Genomic DNA, 18,966 nt, shown 5'->3' on the forward strand with positions numbered 1-18,966 from the left:
TATTTTAATATTCTTTTCCATCTCCCAGTTCTCTGCCAATGTTTCTGGCCTTTTTCGATACAGGTTTGTCGTACTCCTGTTGAAATCCTTTTCTTCTAGGCAAAGGCCACCTCTTTGTTATTTCCGTTTTAATTATTGTATTATTTGTATTGTCAAACATCTTCTATGCTATGTAAATGCACTGGAACTTGTCCTTACCTTCCAAGAACGTAGTTCGCCCCTCGCTTAATTTTATGAAGAGCTTTCCTCCTTGTTCCTGGCTTTTGGTGAGATCCTTCCCTCTAAGCTGTCCCCTCCAACTTTTTTCACCTTATTTCTCAACTTCTCAGAGTCAATTTACTACCTTTGTTGATGTTGTGTGTAAAGCAGCTGGTCAATACTTTTTCTTTCTGTTCTTCAGCCAGAGATCATCTATTTGATTCACTGTTTGATCCTGTTAACTTGATTGTCCTTTAGATACATATTTTCCTACTAAAGAACACCATGAAATGAAGCAGAAACCTCTAACGCTATTCTAATCACTTCTTCCCTGCTGTTTGCAATGCTCATGCGTGTCCTATTACAAATTACAGTGGGCTCAGGCCAAATATGGAAGAATTTGCAGCAGAGGGAGGATCCCTGCAAGGCTCCAAGTAATTAAAGTTGTTTATAGTGTGGTTTTCACATCCTTTGTATTTTCTCCATTCCCTAGAAGAATTAAAGGGATGTAACAGATTCCCACATAATAAACTCAAGTCAGTTGATAGCGGCTTGAACAACTCGATTCAAGTGTGAAAAATAAAAAGCCACCTTAATTTCATCCGGGATTATGAAGTAATGTAACCGTCTGTCCATGACCTAAGTATTTATTTGCAAGTTTTTCTCAGCACTAATAATGTCACAAATACATAACACTGCAATGAAAACAGTAGTAAGTTATGCAAAATTCCAAGGATTCAGAGATACATCACAGCAGACTGCTAAGCAGAAACTTCATTTCAGATGTTAGTACGTCAGTATTTCAGGTGTAAAGCTAGTTACGAGGAATTGCATAAGCAACATGAAGATAGTACTTGGAGTTTGCATATGTTCCTGTTCCGCATTTGTTTCTAGGCATGTCTAATACAGTACAATACCATGATATACAACTCTACATTTTAAAGATGTGAAATAATATCACCCAGTCTCAAACTCATTTATAGGAAGAATAGTTGTACATATTTTGTTTTCAATGCTGACTTCACAGCGTGTTTCTTTACTTTGAGAAAACCCATTCAAAACTTCTTTTAATACTGTAAATTTGACAGGCTGTGTTCAAAATATGAAACATCTCTAAAAGTACAATTAAAATCAGGATATTCGCGTAATAAAAAGCTATGAAGATTAAAAACCAGAAGGCTGTATTTTCTCAGCAGCCTGTGATTTATCATAGCCCTATTTTCAATTGAGTGACAGTGGTTCCTCAAAACTGAGTGTTGGCCTTCCCAGCACAGCAGTAAGGTAAATCTTGCTGTTAAGAACTGAATTATTTGTTCAGAGATGCCAACTTCCTTAGGATATTAATTATACTGAAGTTTAGCTACTCATTTTCAATACGAAGTTCTTAGAACAAAATGAAAAGACATCCCACAAAAGAAAACGGACTCTTAAAATCTAAAGCTTCTAAATTGAGGTATATTTATATAATTCAGCCTGTAAATCTGTACTTCAAGGAGAAGTATGAAGTGCAATCAAAGTAAACTTACATTAAGACCATGCTTTGCTTTACTGGAGCTCGATACCACATCATTGCCTCCACGCCAGTAAGAGCAGACACAAGAATTACATTTTTAACTCCTTCCTATTAAGGAGGGGAGGAAAAGAAAAGACTTGGAAGCACTACAGCTTAATGTGGAGGCCTTTTAGTGTGCTTCAGAACATCCCAAGCGGTTTACTTTCATGTCTGTGACTATGAAAACTATTGAACCTACTGTTGAAAATTATAAAACCAAACTTGAGATCACATTTCCCGTTGTATTATCCCACTCCATCTTTAATATCAGAAAAGGAAAAAAGGTAATTCTTTGACTTTGTCATTTTCTTAAGTTAGAATGGCTGTGATCTTTTGTGGTTGGCAGATACTAAGAAGAGAGATTTTGCGCACAGGTGAAAACACTTCCATATTTTGAATAACAAAATTTGTAAGAAATACTCTCCATAGGAATTACTGCATGGCAATAACCTTCCTTTCATTCTGAATTTAGAGCAGTGCTTTCATAAATGACTTTTATGAGTGGATCTGGACTCCATCACCCGTGCAGCATATGCGTTTTACTCCTACTGAAATAACTTTGATGAATAGGAGTCAAAAAAGACTGAGGATTTTTATTATGTTTAGAATCCTATGGCCTAACATCTTTCATTTTAAGGGAACTCTTTGCCACAAAGACTGTTAAAAGTATTGTTATATTGATCGAAGTTTTGCGCACAGAAACTTCTGAACTTTCAGTGCTGATCAAGAATCAAGTACAAATGGGACACAGTCGTGTGCAGGAGCTGCAGCTTAGTAAGGAACCTTCCTTTGGGCTCAATACTATATTTGTTCCCTTCAGCAAGCGTGTTCATTTGCTAGGTTTACATTGCCTTAAAGGACTGTAGCGGGAGAAAATGGAAAGTAGTTGTTGGAGTTCAGAAAACCAAACAAAAACAACACTGCATATGGGAAAATGGAGGAATATGTCCTAAGGCAAAATAACTCTACAAAAATAAGGCTTGACCAATTCACCAGTAAGCCTAGTGCTAATGAATCTTCAGCTTTGTCCATACATCGAGTACTTCGGAATGTTGTGTTTTGGAGGATAACTATTAATTTGTACAGTAAATAATTATGGAAACGTACAGAGTAAGGAATAATAATGTGCAGCATTGATAAAGTGGAAAGAAACACCACACTGGCTTAAATAAATATTCATAACATCAGAGATTACCATTTGTTAGCATTATGTCTTAAAACTAATAATGGCTTGTTCTGCTAAATCTTTACTTACATAATTGCACAGTTCCCTTTCTTTGGATTATTTCTTCAGGCCACAGATAATTCCCATTCTTCACCCGATTACAAGTTGTGTCTCCAGACCATGAAGGACTCAGCTCCATCTAGATCCTTGCTGCTCTGAAGGCATTTCAGACTGCCAGGCATACAGCTTCATCTGAATCCTTGCCACTGTCTTCACTAGGCAAACAGCCACCTGCGCTTGGGGACCTGCAGCTTAAGTCCTCCACCCCAGACTCCTGGTCACTGTTAGCTGAGAGGTCAGGATCAGAACTTTTCAGGTTGTCCTGTGTCAAAATCAAAGCTGAATCTTCTTCATCCCCTTGAGAAGGGCTCCGGGATGGGAATGATTTCAGATCATTGCTGTATTCTTGGGGAGTGTTAGCTAAGCTGTTGGAAGCAGAAAGCTCCAACTCCTTGCTTCGGTCTCGCTGCTTACTCTTGACTTTATTACCATTTAATTGCAGTTTTTGAAGATTTGCCAACCTCTGAAATAAAGGAGAGAGTATATATTACAGGCACATGTTCAGGACTCAGTTTACCTTTTAAGTAAGTGTCTTTACCTTTTGAAAAACAAAAAGAAACTAAGTTAAGAACCCAACCCAAGTGGTACCCTATAAGCCTGCCTATTTGTGGAGTGTGGAAATGGCATGGTGCTGTCACAAACTGATGCAGAACTGAATTACAGAATGATATAAAATTTGTTTCAGGAACAGTGTTTGTGCTCCAAGCCATGATTTCTTTATTCCTTGAAGAAAGAAGTCCACCTTTGTGTCTTATGGATGCCAAAAGCAAAGCATTCCTAGAGATTTATGTGAGGATGCAGACAATGGCTGGACATCCTCATGGAAGAAATGGACGAGGCAGATAGGAGATTCTTCTATGTGTGGAATTGGGCTTTGTTTGTCATTAGCTCTGAATTATTACCTCTCCTAAGACTGCCAGTTCTTCTTCCAGCTGTTGAGTCTCCTCCTTCACTGCCATCAGATAATCAGTGACTGACTGTCGAGGATGCAGCCCCTTTTCAAAGCGGTTGTACATACCACTCCAGAATCTGAAATTGATGGGGAGATCAGTAGTTTTGTGAGATTGCCTCAAAAGACTTAAATACATATATATATATATTCAGCTTTTCCAGCTGTCATTGGAGTGCGTACACATGTTGCATACATTCATTAAATATTTGGTAAGGTTTATGGTTCATTTACACTGGGTCTACACTGAAGATGCAAATCAGTAGACAGAGCTCGAACCACTTCTTCACAACAGAGAGAAAAGTGAATGACTTTGATCACATGGCTTTGGGTGGTTCACTGATTCAGGTTTTCAGCAATTCAGGTCACTGTGGATAAGCAATGGCACAGCTTATCAGAAGAACAAGTATCCTCCAAGAGTAATGTAAACTTTAGCTACAGTACTTTCTTCTTCTGTTCACATTGTATGCACTTGGGAGCACTGAGCTATTTTTCATCCTCAAGAAAATAAGCCAGTCTCAATTCTGTAGCTTGCTATTGCACTCTGTTTTCCTCGGAGCACACTGCCAGAGCCTGACTTTGCAAGCGTAAGTAGTTCACCAGACAGGTTAAGTAACTGAGAGAGCTGCCCTTGGATGCAACTGCACAGTCAAGAAGCTATTATTCCTGTCCTAAGAGTACATTATTTAAGTCACGATCCCCCCTAAGTTTATCATCTGATGGCTCATGTTTGGGAATCCTCACGCAACCAAGTAATTCAATTAAAATCAACTGGATTACTCATCCAGTGGAGTATCAGTATTTCTTTTATAAATCTCACTATACCAGAGAATAAGATTAGTGGCTATTTTTAAACTGTTTTAAAATGGCTCTGACCTGGGACAGCAGACATGAAAAAATACAGCTCCTGTCACCTGGGGTATTTATTTTAGCAAGTGATTTTACTTGCTATTAGAAAACAAGCTAATTGGTTTTGCTTAAGTCATGTATTTTTGTGTGCGTGTATTTCTAATCAAGTTCTCCTTATGTTAAGATTAACTGAATTAATTACTTGAGTCAGGATGCCAATACCAGCATTTCAAATCTTGGTAGGTATTGTTAAATTCTGTAAGAAATCTTCATAGGATGCATAGCAGGTTTTACTTGATATTTAAGTATAATGACAACATGGAGGAAGTCTGCCTTTTGTTTCTGTCCCAATGCTTGGTTTAGCAATTAGTCTGTATCAAATTATGATTGTAAAATCTCAAATTTAAATTTAGAAAGCATTGCTGATAACAGAACTGAAATAGCTGCTTCTCAGTGGAAGATGTGAGTAATCACAAAATTAGGACACACAACGATCAATGTAGCTCTAATCTTAAGCTTCTTTTCAGACTAATGCTCTGCTCTGAAATGCTGCAGAGGTGCTGGCTGACTATGAGCATGCAAGAAAGAAACACATTGCATTTGAACCTGAACTCAGTCTCCATACATTTTCTCATGGAATCATAAATACAAAGGCATTATGTTCTGTGACCGTCTGCTCCACCCCCTCCCTAGCCTCCTCCTTTGGCTGTTATGCCCAAACCTTGCTTAGGACTGATAATGCTGTCCTGCTAAATGCTACGACTGTGAGCCAATCATCTTACCCCATAAATAGCGAGCAGCCTGAGAGCCCCTTGAGCTCTAATTCTCATAACCAGACCGCATGTGATCTCCCCAGTTCCTTCTAAATACTGAGACACTTCAGTGACTGTAGTCACAGGGTGTGTTACGTGGAGTAACTATTGGAGACAACTTATTGGGATATTCCTCTCTTAAAAGAAAAAGTCTTGAAGAAACCTCCGGGGTGCAATGCAGCAAACATGCAAGGAGTCTGTTCCTTGACTGTTCTCAGAGGCAAGGAGTATTACCTACTTGTACAAGAAGTTGCAGGGAGCCATCTGTGGATGCAGGGTCCCCCAGGTCTGACTGTGGTCTGGTCTGTACAAAGGATTCAGGTAATCTGCACGATGTTTCCACAAGTGAGCCCACAGTGAATATGTTCGTTCTTGGATTCTGAAAAAAATATAGCCAAGTATATAAACATGGCTTGCACACTTCAGGTATTAATGAAGCTCTGTTAAGGCATTCCAGTGCTCTGTTTGTAGTCAGCTTTATACTTCCTTAGCAGAATTAGAAAGTTATAACTATAGGGAGACCTTAGTGAAACTGGAGGGAATCATTTATAACTCATGCCAGTCATATGCACTTAGTAAGTCTGATATCTGTATGAATGCTAACTGGCTGCAGAGGCTGAAGTCATTTGTTCACTCTACCCTGAGTTAAATTCAGCCATGTTAGGGCTTGTAATCATGCCACCTGGCACTGACAGTTGCTACATAAAATAATCTTTACACAATAATGCTTTACAAGGGAGGACCGTGAATCTGTCAGGTGAAGAAGACTTTCTGCTTCTTTTTAAGGTTCCACATGATGGATCACTTTTTGTGTGGATCACTAAGAGGGGGTAATAGACACAACCTACACCATACAACGGTGGAATTTAGTGTTGGCCAGGAAGCATGCAGTACCCATATACAGGTTAGTTTAAGAGTTACTGTTCTTCTGTGCTTTAAAATCTGAAGCTCTGCTTCTGATTTTAACTAGGGTTAAAATCATGTTCTGATTTCTTCAGAGCCGCATGGGCAGTTTGCCTTGTATATTCTTTATGCAGTGGCTAAAGTCCTAATGCTCTCTTGTCAGCTCTCACTAATCCCTGTTATGCACACCGTGGATTATAGTCACAACAGAGACCCATGGCGGAGCTTCAACTCTTTTGGCATTAATCTGCGTCACTGGAAGATGACAGCCAGGAATGCTACACTGCACCCTGAGCTGTATGAAACCTTGCACAGCTTCAATACAGTAACACCCACAGACCTCAACAGAAACAAACGACAAAAGAAAAGGCCTTCTTACTTCAGCTCTCGTCTCTCCTTCTGACTGTTACACAGGAAATTACCAAACTGGCAGGAGTAGATATGGTGCTGTATGTGAATCAGGAATCTCTCATTGAACTCAAAGGCACAAGGAAATTGTTCCATTAGCTGCCAGACACACTCGATGAACTGGTCAATAACAGGGGATATTTCCTTTGGATCTCCATCTAAATTGCCATACCTAATGCAAGACAAGAAACATTCGATTACAACCTGAAATCCTCTAGGAAAACTGAATTAACGCTAGTGAAAACAAAACTCCCATTTTCAGCATACTAGCTATGCTGTACATATTAATTTCTAAAATCTCCACCACATTTTTACTGGCAAAAATGATGCAAGACTCATGAAGTAGAAGGAAAGCAGACTTATCAAATAGGAACAAAAGACCTGTACATGTGTCTTGTTGCTTCACAGCTTGCTACAGCTGGGTGCTACGTAGCCGTGTTTCAACCTTATTGCTAGACAGTTGTGCCACAGTAACAGAAGCCATCATAAGAATAACTGCAGCAACTTCAGCAAGCTGTCCTGAACAGCCTCTCAATGGCAGACCAACGCCAGGCCCAGGAAACAGAGCAGGAGATGAAATGAATAACCTTGGCAGGAAATAGTTGCCATCTCTTAGTGATGTTTTTAGAAAGCTGGGAATTTTTTACATGCTGCTGTATCTATCAAGTGAACAGGAAACTTTCTATCTGTAAAACTGTCTGTTGGAACCACTTGCTGCAGGGGACCTTGAAGAACAGAAGTCTGAAATATATAGCACAGAAATAAAACAGTATTTTATAAGTCCATCTAATAGGAAGAAGCATTTTTAATTGTTCTGCCTAGTGTATATATATAGTGCGTGTGTGTGTGTGTGTGTGTATAGCGTATATGTAATGTATATAAGTATGTATATCCGTATATACATATACACACCCACACACACAAACATGACACGTATGGCAATGCAGTCAAAATCCATCAACATCTAAAACTGAAACCTCTACTTGTGCTGGAATTTCACAGGTGTTGTAACACTGCACAGATTTCTTTTGTTTTTAACTATAAGATAAACTTATACTCATATCAATCAATATTACATTACAGATGCCCAAGATAACTTGTCAGGTAAAGGAAATCAGAAGGTCATATATTCAGACATTTCTGAACAAATGCCACTGTTTCCATCAGAGAAAAAAGCAGAATAGGAAAAGTATAACTTAGTTGTAGGCATGTCCATGAGTTACCTATTAATACTGCCCTGGACGATGGATGCTTTCCTGAAGTAGGAAGTCTTGGCATTACTGAAAGGTCTATTGGGTTCCAAAAGCATTTTACAAGCCACACGTTTTTCTCTCACATGCATCTCTCATTGCTCACAGCAACTGCAAGACCAGCACTCAGTATTCCCAATAGCAATCTTTGAGTGCATTTATAAGATATATATGAAAAAAAATGTAAAAGTATTTCACTACAATTTTTAGGCAGCTAAATTAGATAGTAGGAGAAAAGAATGTGGTGATACAGAGTGTTTTGTTGATATGCTTTATGACAAGTAAACAAGTTAAATTGGAATGGCAGTGGATAATGACAACATAAAATATATATAGAGAGAAAAACCTTTGCATGGCCTTACCTGTGGTTAAATTTGTGACCAAAGGAAACCCAGTCTTTTTCAATTAAAACCTAAAATGAGAATATTGCCATCAGTGTAGTGGAGCAGAGCTGACATGCTGAAGCAGGCAGAAGAATGGTATAAACAAGCAGTATTAGAATCCCAGGTAATTTTCAGAATAAGTAGAAAAGTGATGAGCCAGAGATGATGTAAGCAGTACAAGCAGTATTGGAATCTCAAGTGATTCTTACAGTAGGCAGAAAAACAAGAAGAAATGTGCACCGCTGCCAGCTCAAGAGAAAGTAGCATTCTGGAGTGATGCAGGTAGGATGCTGGTGTTTCAGCATAACTTAAATTAGTTTAATTCATCATTTTCTAAAAATAGAACCTACCCGTGTTTCAAACCTCTTTCTAGTATGTGCCCATTACTTTAACCACGAGTGCTGGTTTGCTTTGAAAGGGAACTGATTTTTCAACAAGCTCTTTCATTGCAATCGAGTGTCTAGGGAGCACACGCTTTTGACACTCACAGCTTCACAATGTCTGAATATAAATAACACTTGCTTGCACAAAAAAATGAAATAAATCCCAGGGCTTCAAGAAAGTTTTTTGGTCAAGGTTAGGGGGAATAAAAATAGATGTGTGCCCAGCTGAAAAGGCATACTTAAGGAAACTTTATTTTCCACTAGAAACAAAGTTATTCATCTGAATGTTCTCAAACACGATACCATAGAATTTTCATTTACCCTGTGAAAGAGAACCTGCTTACCATGAATCCCTTCATAGTTCTGTAATGTGGATCCAAGAGAAGGCTTGCTACAGAGCAAACCTGGGCTGTTCTATCCCAGCCATCAGAGCAGTGAACAAGCACACTCACACCTTGCTCAGCCACAGCCTGAGAACACAGAAAAAGTTGGAGATTTCACAGACAGCGAAGAGGCAATGCTAAGAGAGGGCAAGTGAGACAGCGCAGTAGGGAGGGCATTCATTTAGGAACTCAGAAAACTCATTCAGTTTTTTATTCCACCACAGACTTTCTGAATGATGTTGAGCACAATTTCTCTCCTTTTCTAGGTCTTTATATTATCCTATCCTATGCAGCATGGTGGCTGCAGCATCACGTGTTAATATACCTGTACAAGAGGAAATGGGATCCATATCAACAGTGACTGTACTAAAGGAGCAGTGAATCCCATCCCACGTGTCAAGCAGTCCTAATTGCCAAGCTGTTGTCTATTCTGGTTTTGGGATACTTTCAGTAGCTATAGCAAAGGTGTTTTACCTGCATGGAATAACTAAATATGCTTTTGGGCTACGTAAAAAGAAGAGGAAGAAATAAACCTTTGACCATATCCAGGATGGAGAAGATATATGGATCACAGTACCAGCTCACAGTTCTGTGAACACAAGTGACACCTAAATACTGGATCTGGGAACTTCAAGGAGAAGGTTATAAAAATCTCATTAATAACACGTGATAGGCACCCTTCCCTGTATTTCACATGAGAATAGGCACATCTTCAAAAATATACCAGCAGAGTCACCTGCAAGATAGCTACAGCAGTTCTCAGTGCAGAAGGCCTGCTGTGTACAAGAATACCCTGACCACACATCACAGGACAAGTAAAATACACCACTTGTTCAGAGGGCACAGTTACTTAAAGCCAATTCAGCTACTGCTAATGCTCTTACTCACAGCAGCTAGAGAACAGCCATACTTCCATGTGACTCCTATTCGCTCCTTAATGAGTATATCAGTAATGGTGATTGGTCAATTATTGTGGATATTATCACACCATACTGCATTAAGTACGTGCTTGTCATGGTTTGGGGCAAAGCCTGTGACAGTGGTGAACATTCACACCTAATAAACAAGACTGTAACAATAACTATTTTATACATAATCCAGGAGAAACGCATAAGGGAGGGATTATACTAAATTCTCCAGAGTCTCATGCTGCAATATTTTAGGAACTCGGGAGTTATTTTAAATTCTAAGGAGTTTGGTATTTGTCATTTCTAAGGAGAACTATACTTAGTAAGCAGAGAAATAAAATAGGTTAGGAAAGACACTGCTTAGAAAAATAAATTAAAATAAAATTAGATTAAATGTGGTCTTAAAAGGGAACAAGGAATAATAATAAATAGCCTATGTTTATCTAAAGAGACGATCATATTCTACTAAAATAGAACCCATGTGGGCAGAAGACCAAAAACTGAAAACTGGGAACCGTGAAAAAAAGAACAAGTCAAAATGCATGACCGAGGAAGCATAAAACTAGCAACCATATGGACAAAGAATGCATTTTCTCATACATTAATGCTGAGTCACTGAGAAAAAAAAGCTGGCAAAAGCTAATTAAATGACTTGGTGTCTGTAAAATGGTAGTGCTGGGAGAAATAATGTGTATTTATCCTGCAGCTGGTGTTCAGGTAAGAAATTACAACTGCTGAGCAGGAAGAGGCAAGGCAAGAGAAACAGGCAGATGCTGAGGTGAGACATCCATTAAGTTTGTCCATATATTCCTATATAAAAGGTCTTGTAAATAAAATGGCCTATACTAAAAAGAACTGTTCAGTTCTTATTTATATTCTTAAAAGAAGAATAGAACCAGCAAAAGATGCTGCTCAAGGATAGGGGTAATAAAATTAAAATAACTTTTAGTAGATGACAAATATCTGCATTACTTGAGGTGGGATTAGAAGAAATAATTTCTTACTAAAGCTGCCACTTTTTCTCTGAAGCAGATACCACACATTTAAGATTAGAAGTTACTAGAGAATTTGTCCATTGTAATTGACAGGTACTGTGGTTTAGGTGGTTGCTAAATAAATAACTCAAGGCATAATGTTAATATTCCTTTAGGACAAATACAATGTGAAGAAGTAGTCATAGAGAAGAAAGCTTCAACAAAGAAGCAGTGGAGAAGGCAAGAGCAATAGGGAAAGTAAATGACAAACCACAGCTAGAGGGTAAAATCACAGTGTCTGGAAGGGACCTCTGGAGATGATCTAGACTTACTCCCTACTAAATCAGGTTCCCTACAGTAGATTGCACAAGAAAATGTCCAGGTGGGTTTTGAACATCTCCAGAGAAGGAGATTCCACAACTTCACTGGGCAGCTTATTCCAGTGCTCTGCCACTCATGAAATAAAGATGTTTTCATGTTCAGATGGAACGCCCTGTTCTCCATTTTGTGCTGTGGCCCCTTGTCCTGTCACCTGGCCCCGTCCACTTGATGCCCATTCACTAGATATTTATAAGCATTGATAAGATCTCCATTCAGTCTCCTCTTCTCCAAGAGGAACAGCCAGCCCCAGGTCTCTCACCCTTTCCTCACAAAGCAGATGCTCCAGGCCCCTATTCATCTCTGTGGTCCTCCACTGCACTCTCCCCAGTAGTTCCCTGTCTGTCTTGAATAAGGACATTCAAATACATGTCAATAACAGGATATGGGATAGTAGAGGTTACAGTAGATTTGAGATCATCAATGCAAAATAACACAAACTTGTTTTTACCCCCTTATTATCAAAATGTCCATGCAACAGCACCTAAAGATTGTTTCTCCTCATATGTGAGGCATCACAGGAAACATCAGCTTCAGAGACAACTTCACCAAAGACAACAAAAGTTACCCACAAAGAATTTGGTCCTCACTTTCTATATCTGGTAAGTCCAAGTTCCATTTTTGAGTTCCACACTTTACCTTTGCAATAAAGATGCCAGCATCCATAATGGCTTTGATATGTTTCAGCCAGCCAGAATTTTCAAGGCCCCACAGGAAGTCACTCATTGAAGGCGATTTCATTTCACAAACTGTAAAATAAGCTTAATCTTAAAAGCACAGTCAATACAGTCCCTCGTGCTTTCAAAACTTTACCATTACTTTCTCATACGTTTGAGAGAGAGGGCTGTCTCCAGTTTCCCCAAGTACATACACTTCAGTTTAAAAGAAGCTGTTGGGAAACCTGTTGCAGTCAGTTTAACAAATACATCCTTCTGAGCTGTACACATTTTCCCAGTTGTGTTGTGAGTGTAGTTTTCATACTCTTTAGAGAGAGAGCACGGAATCAGAAAATACACACATTCCTGCTGCTGGACAGGCAGACAACAACTGAACTGTGCCCCAGTCTCCTGTCCTACCCACGTGTGCTGGTGAAACTGAATTAAGAACGTGCTCAAAGAACAGTGCCACAACACTCAGTCTTTAGCATCACCATTTATAGTGGTGCTTCAGATAAAGCAGTTCACTCAATGGCTCCTCATCTCTCAATGAAACCTAAAGGTGAGGAAAGTCAGAACTCAACAAGGAAAACATTCTGCTGAAACCTTTTCTAGCTCTACACCATGTTTAAAGAAAAAAATAAATCTCTCTCAGTTTTCACAATATTAAATTTCTATCCTACAAGACTCAATTGCCTATTTTTTATATTACAGAGTTTGTTAAATCACAAGAGATAAAAAAGGCAATCCAAATCTAAGCTAGATAAGCGATTCTAGCAACAAACACCCAGCAATACTTGGTGTGATCCGTTCCTGGGAGTGAGATACTAAGTTCACCACATAAATAGGCGACACATTTGTTCTGATCCATGGACAGTCATACTGTCACAGAGTAGAAGACATTAACTGATGAAACTTATTTAGGGAGTACAGTGAAATAATACCTTTTCTTAACTGAGTTGCTGTATTACTTGTGAATTAATAATGTCGTACTATGTCTTCAAACATCTTCTACAATACTCGGATAATTTTCATCTGTGGCAAAAATTCCACTTCTTTCAACATGACCAAAATTTCATTTTACAGGACAAATTCAGAGTTTATATCACATCTGAATGTATCCAGCTGTCCTCACTCCTTTTTAAATCAGAAGCAAAGTAGCCTAGTGCATCCATATGAAATCTTGCAATCCTCGTACATAGGGTCTCTTCCAGATGGTGATTTTAAAAGTCTTTTTTGAAGGGTATTTATAAAAATGCATAGATAGCAACACTGAGAGCAAACAGCTTTTTACATGATTAATGCTTCTGTGCAGATGGAAGCATGACCTATTAGTAGCCCAATTCTGACTGAAGCTGCTGTCTCTGTTTACAAAAGTCCAAGGTAAAGCTAAATAGTGCTTTGCTCATTCCCACTGCTAAACTGGAATCAATATTTACCTACCGCTGAGCAAAGTTCAGACTGTCCTAAACTAAAGGCACACACCATATATTTCACATGATTTTGGCTACTGATCTGGACCTTAGTACTGAGTCCAGATATGAATTCCTAAGGGGGGGGGGGGGGGGGAAAAAAAGAGAAAGGAATTTCTCAATAGGAAAAAAATCACAGGAAAATCAAGAGCCCGTGGGTAGAGGTCATCACAAATACCAGACAACAGGTCAGCACTTTGGTCTTTCCAGTGATAAGTTCTTGTACCACATTTCCTTTTAATACTAAGAATTATGCCCAGGAAGTTGTGAACAGGATCAAAATTAACACAGGTGCCATCACATACACCTCTAATTAAAGAATAACGTTCTGTATTACACAAAGCAGCATGAGGCAGCAGAGACAACAGTAAAACAATTGCTTTCAGGAAGGAAATTTTAGCAGCTTGAAGGGGATTTTTCCTCCATGTTAAAGTGAAATCCCAACTTTTTTTGTATATTCTAAAAGATGATTCATTATCCTCCCAATTTAATATTACTTTTAATAATTTATATTTTAATCTACTATTATTTATTTATTTATTGTTAAGATTAACATATTATACAGGAACAAAGTCATGTTAAAGTTGATAGAAATAAGATTAGAATTAAAGTGAAAATCACACATGAAAAAACAGAGAGAAAAACTGTCTAGCACATTACATGAGAGAAGCCCTACTTATGCACTGAAAGTCATAAGATTCAGCAAAAGTCTCAAGTCTTGCAGGCTTTACTTCTTTAATTTCTGATCTTACAGTCAGCTCTCTAAATATGAGCCTTGAACACAACAACTATGAATCTAACAGAAAACCAAACCAAAACTCAGATGTTTGCAACATTTGCTAAGTAGTTTTTTCCCCCAAGCAACATTGTTTCATTTCATTAATTGGGAAATATGTTGTTACTTCTCAGTTTGAGCCAGGAGCCCAGCTCATGAACTTCTGACTCTAAAATAATACACAGCACTATCACATGCAGCCAGGCCAGTTGTTTACTGCTTCAACTTTGCTGGTCTCAAGCTGAGCAAACAAAGGGATGGGTTTGTTCAGCCTATCTCTGTTCTAGCCAAACAAGGCTTCACAGTTTGCTTAAAAGCCTTCTATTCTCCGTTCTGAGACCTTACAGTTCAAGGAACTAAGCAAGAATACATTGTGATGTACAAAACATGTTAACCTGAAATCTTCAGTAGGTCTGAGTACACTCACATCTGTAATCCACAAAGCACTGTGCCAAAACCCTTCCTCCTTCATCTGAACAATGACCAGAGACCACAGAAGTCCACTCAAACTGACTGAGAAGCATTTGTGATCAAAGAGGACAGGACAAAGTAAATTCCTGTGCCTGCCTTCTTTGTTAGTCCCATGGGAGGGCAGAACCTGGCAGAGACACTACGTCTATCAAAAAGCAGTAATCTCAACAGCACTTCTCTGGGGAGTGGGCAGTTCTTCTTGGGATGGCCCATCTCTACAGGAAATGATGAACAACAAGAGACCGTTCACATGCATCACACTTTGCTTCTGGTTTTCAAAAACTGCTCTTATTTGGAAACACAACACATCGCTCCCTATGGCCTTCTTAGATTTAGAATACACATTTGCACGTGGATGATGGGATAGATAGAATAAAGGGGTATGGGTAGAGCACCAAGCCAAGGATAGCTAGATCATGCTGATCCAGGAGGTGAACTTTCAGAAATCTTCTGTTGATGATGTACATGAAGTAAATACTGAGGCTACGTGGGCTGGAGTGATCACTTATTATTTGCAGTTAAAAAATCAACAAATTAACTGTGGGTCAAGGATGGCTTATTTATCCTTACCCTTTTCCAAGAAGGCCTCTGAACAGTAATGTAATTCAATTAATAAACGGCAGAACAGATGTGCTGCTTTAACACTAGTTATTTATACAGCCATCATTATTAGGTTTTGTGGGATTATGAAGGTGCTGAATGGTTACACATATTGACCGTTTCATAAATAGCCCTGAAATGACATGCTCTGGGAATAAATCTCTGTTAAAATTTAAAGCGCAAAGACCAAAGAAAAAGAAAAAAAAAAAAAAAGCCTCAGGCCATTATGTTTTGAAGTTGTTTTTATAAAATCTTTTTAAAAGACTTTCAAAAAGTTTTCTATGTTTTCCACCACCACCATAGCCAGATACAAGCAATTTTTTCATTGTGCCATCAAACTGTAAACAACAAAGGAAGAAGCAGTAGCAATAAGGCACTGAAGTCAAATTACATTTGTCATTAATATAAGTTTTATCTAGATGTTATACATGAAACCAGGATGTTTTGCAATTAGTAAAATGCTCCTAAATGTAATAAATGATCAATGGCCCAAGTCCATGAGCTAGCATGTCAAGTTCTCTTCTATTACTGATTGCAAGGAAGTTCCATTTTGTGTCTAATCTTTTCCTTTGTATACAATAAAGAACAAGTAATACCTTCAAGCATTTTCTGCAGGCTGTTTCTCATGACATGGATGTTCTCAATGCCTATGAACTGAAACTTGATGTTGGAATAATTGTCTTCATTTTCATATCCCTTCCCTGCTGCTCGGTTTGCCATTGCATTGAGCTGAAAAAAATTAGAGAAACTGGATAAGAACAAGGATAGAAGTTATTCTCTTCAAAGCAAAGCTCATGGTCTACTGCAATCAATCAGTTATTTAAGTCAGGTGTAAATAGGAAGCATTTATCACAGTGTCAACACAAATAGTCTGGCACTGGGAATCTGTTTACAGTAAATTGCAGGATGCTGGGTCACTAAAGCTCTGATCCCTATTTCAAATACATTGAGTGCTAACTCAAACACAAAGAAACAACAACAACAAAAGACAGCTTACAAAAGGCTCTTCTGCAAGAGTGTAGAGTTTTTAATTTGTTTTTAAAAGGCTATTTTGATGTGAGGTGGGCATTAAGTTTACTAGCAGAATATACCCAGAAGGTGGCAGTGTCCTATCTGTCATGCTACTGTTCCATGCCACATACTGCGATGTTTCCCAAAACAGGACATATCACACAGAAATTGACACAGCTTCCTTTTCTGAAGCCTAGAATAACATAGAAAGAGTGAGAGTGGTTTTCCCAAGATTACAGCGACTCGGCTTCAGTTGCGGAAGACCCCGAAACACCTGAATTTACAAAATTACCTCGAACATCTTCATCTGCAATGCAGCAGATAAAGGATCACTACTGTAGAGCCTGTAGAGGTACCAGGAGTAACAAAGTTGTCAGCATTACAAGGCTGCCAATTCTCTAAGCACAAGTAACAAATTCTGTTCAGGAAAGACCCTGTATTTAAATAACAATGGACATTGCAAACCCATTACCTAAAGGCACCAACAACGCTGTTGTTGTTTTGTTGTACCTGGGGAGGTATCACAAGGTCAAAAAAAAAAAAAAAGAAATGACTGGCCAATGTTCACGGAAAATCAAAAGGAGGGGTCTATAGATGTTTGTCTATAGATAAGTGAATAGGCAGATGACTCCTTTTCCAGTCTGTCCCCTAATACAGAGGGAAGCACTATCGATTTGCTAATTCTGTGGTTGTTTTTGAAGTTCTCAATCATACGCTTCAGTACTTGGCTAAATTCTAATGTAAAATGTGAAATCGAGTTTTCTCTCATTTCTCTCATCTTAGCATTTTCTAAGACATCCATTTCCTTGAGTAGAACAGTAGAACTTAGCAATAGGAATAGTTACCTTTGTGGAGGATATTTAGGAATTGAAACATTGAATGAACATCAACGTAACACAGAAGAAACTACAAAGATAGGAAACTAGGAATAAATAAATAAATAAATAAATAAATAAATATAGAGGCAGCATTTTCCATTTACTGAACTCTTGTGTAAAACTTCTTTTAGCTTGTAGCTTCCAATAAAGGAAAATAAAAGGAAAAAAATAACCACAGAATTCTAGTCTATCAGCTGGTGGTTTGCTGATCTTGTTGACTGCCAACTAACAATTGAACAAAATCAACAACAAAACAAACCACTGCCTGTGAGCAGCATGCCATTTAAGAACAGTCCTCGGTGTGACTTGCTAAAGAGCTTACAATTTTCTGATGGCTCCTAATCTTTCTCTTTTGAAGCAGGCAACGATGCTCTAATATAAGCAGCATGAAGGTCTCTCTCCTGACAAAGCATACAGTTTCAGGAGGAAAAATATGTAAACATGAATAAGACACCTTGAAATCCAGAAGCTATAAATGAAACACACCTAAAGCTTAGCTGACCTAATCCTCAGCAATGCACATGCTATAAACTGTCTCTCCTCCAGCAGAGAATATCACGTAAGTCCTTCATTAAAAAGAAATCTGAAATAGACTTTTTAAAAGTAAATCAATGTAAGGTCAGATTTGCAAGGCTTTCTGACACTCGTTCATTTCAAATAATGTCTGTTGCCAAACTCTGCAGCTGCCACAATATTTACTAACAATCTTTCCCCATCACCTATCCAAATTCCATCTGTTGCTTCTAAAGCAGTTGTTATTCTCTAAGTTGTGCCTGTCCCCTCTTAATTTCTGTGAATATAAAAGTACAGCCACTAAAGGGAACAGACCTCACTTGTCAGATTTTCTGGCATCTTCTTTGGTGTGGAGGGTAGCAAAATTCTTTCTTAGAAGACTAATAGAACTAATTTGTCTCACTCATAAGTTTAAATTATCTTCTTCTGTAAAACACATGGAAAAAAGAAGAAAATGAAAATGGAATGCAAAGTAAAACCTCTGTGTTGGTCATTCTGCTCTAGTTTAATGAAGTGGAAATTCCCCCACAGCCAAATCTTTTGTTCCGAAGATTAGCAAGCACAACAAGGGACAGCACACAAAATGCACTTAGGAATTCTGGATTCAAGGATCTGTCAATAGTCATCACCTTCACAAGAAATCAGTCCTGGTGAGATAAAAAAGGCAGGTAGCTTTCCTAGAGCAATAGACCAGACTTTATAACTTAACTTTGCATTTATCCCCCAGGAAGTGCTAGGAAGAGCTAGCATTGGGACCTACCACTGCATACACACTCCAGGGCTAAAAATGCCACAGGAACTGCACAGTTTTAACAAGGCTGCATTTGGCACCTGGCATTACAGGAGCTTCAGAAAAAATAGCTCATCCTTCTAGACAGAGATAAGTAGGAAACCGTGTATCCAGATTTCTTAACATCAAAACTTTTTCCAGAACAATTCAATGAAAACCAAACTAACTCCATCTACTGACCAGCT

At 38.5% G+C, this 18,966-nt stretch overlaps 1 protein-coding gene across 1 annotated transcript in view; it reads right to left on the reverse strand.

The window, feature by feature from the left end:
* Positions 1–808: 808 nt before the first annotated feature.
* MTMR7 (myotubularin related protein 7) overlaps positions 809–18,966 on the reverse strand; it is a 40,965-nt gene continuing 22,807 nt past the window's right edge. The window contains exons 7-14 of the mRNA XM_072336171.1: positions 16,186–16,318; positions 12,255–12,364; positions 9,317–9,442; positions 8,569–8,618; positions 6,928–7,128; positions 5,884–6,024; positions 3,938–4,064; positions 809–3,498 (exon numbers count right to left, since the gene is read on the reverse strand). Coding sequence (XP_072192272.1) covers positions 3,142–3,498; positions 3,938–4,064; positions 5,884–6,024; positions 6,928–7,128; positions 8,569–8,618; positions 9,317–9,442; positions 12,255–12,364; positions 16,186–16,318 — 1,245 coding nt within the window. The 3' untranslated portion in view covers positions 809–3,141. The remainder of the gene's footprint in view (positions 3,499–3,937; positions 4,065–5,883; positions 6,025–6,927; positions 7,129–8,568; positions 8,619–9,316; positions 9,443–12,254; positions 12,365–16,185; positions 16,319–18,966) is intronic.

Source organism: Excalfactoria chinensis, chromosome 4 (assembly GCF_039878825.1).
Source record: "Excalfactoria chinensis isolate bCotChi1 chromosome 4, bCotChi1.hap2, whole genome shotgun sequence".
NCBI lineage: Eukaryota > Metazoa > Chordata > Aves > Galliformes > Phasianidae > Excalfactoria > Excalfactoria chinensis.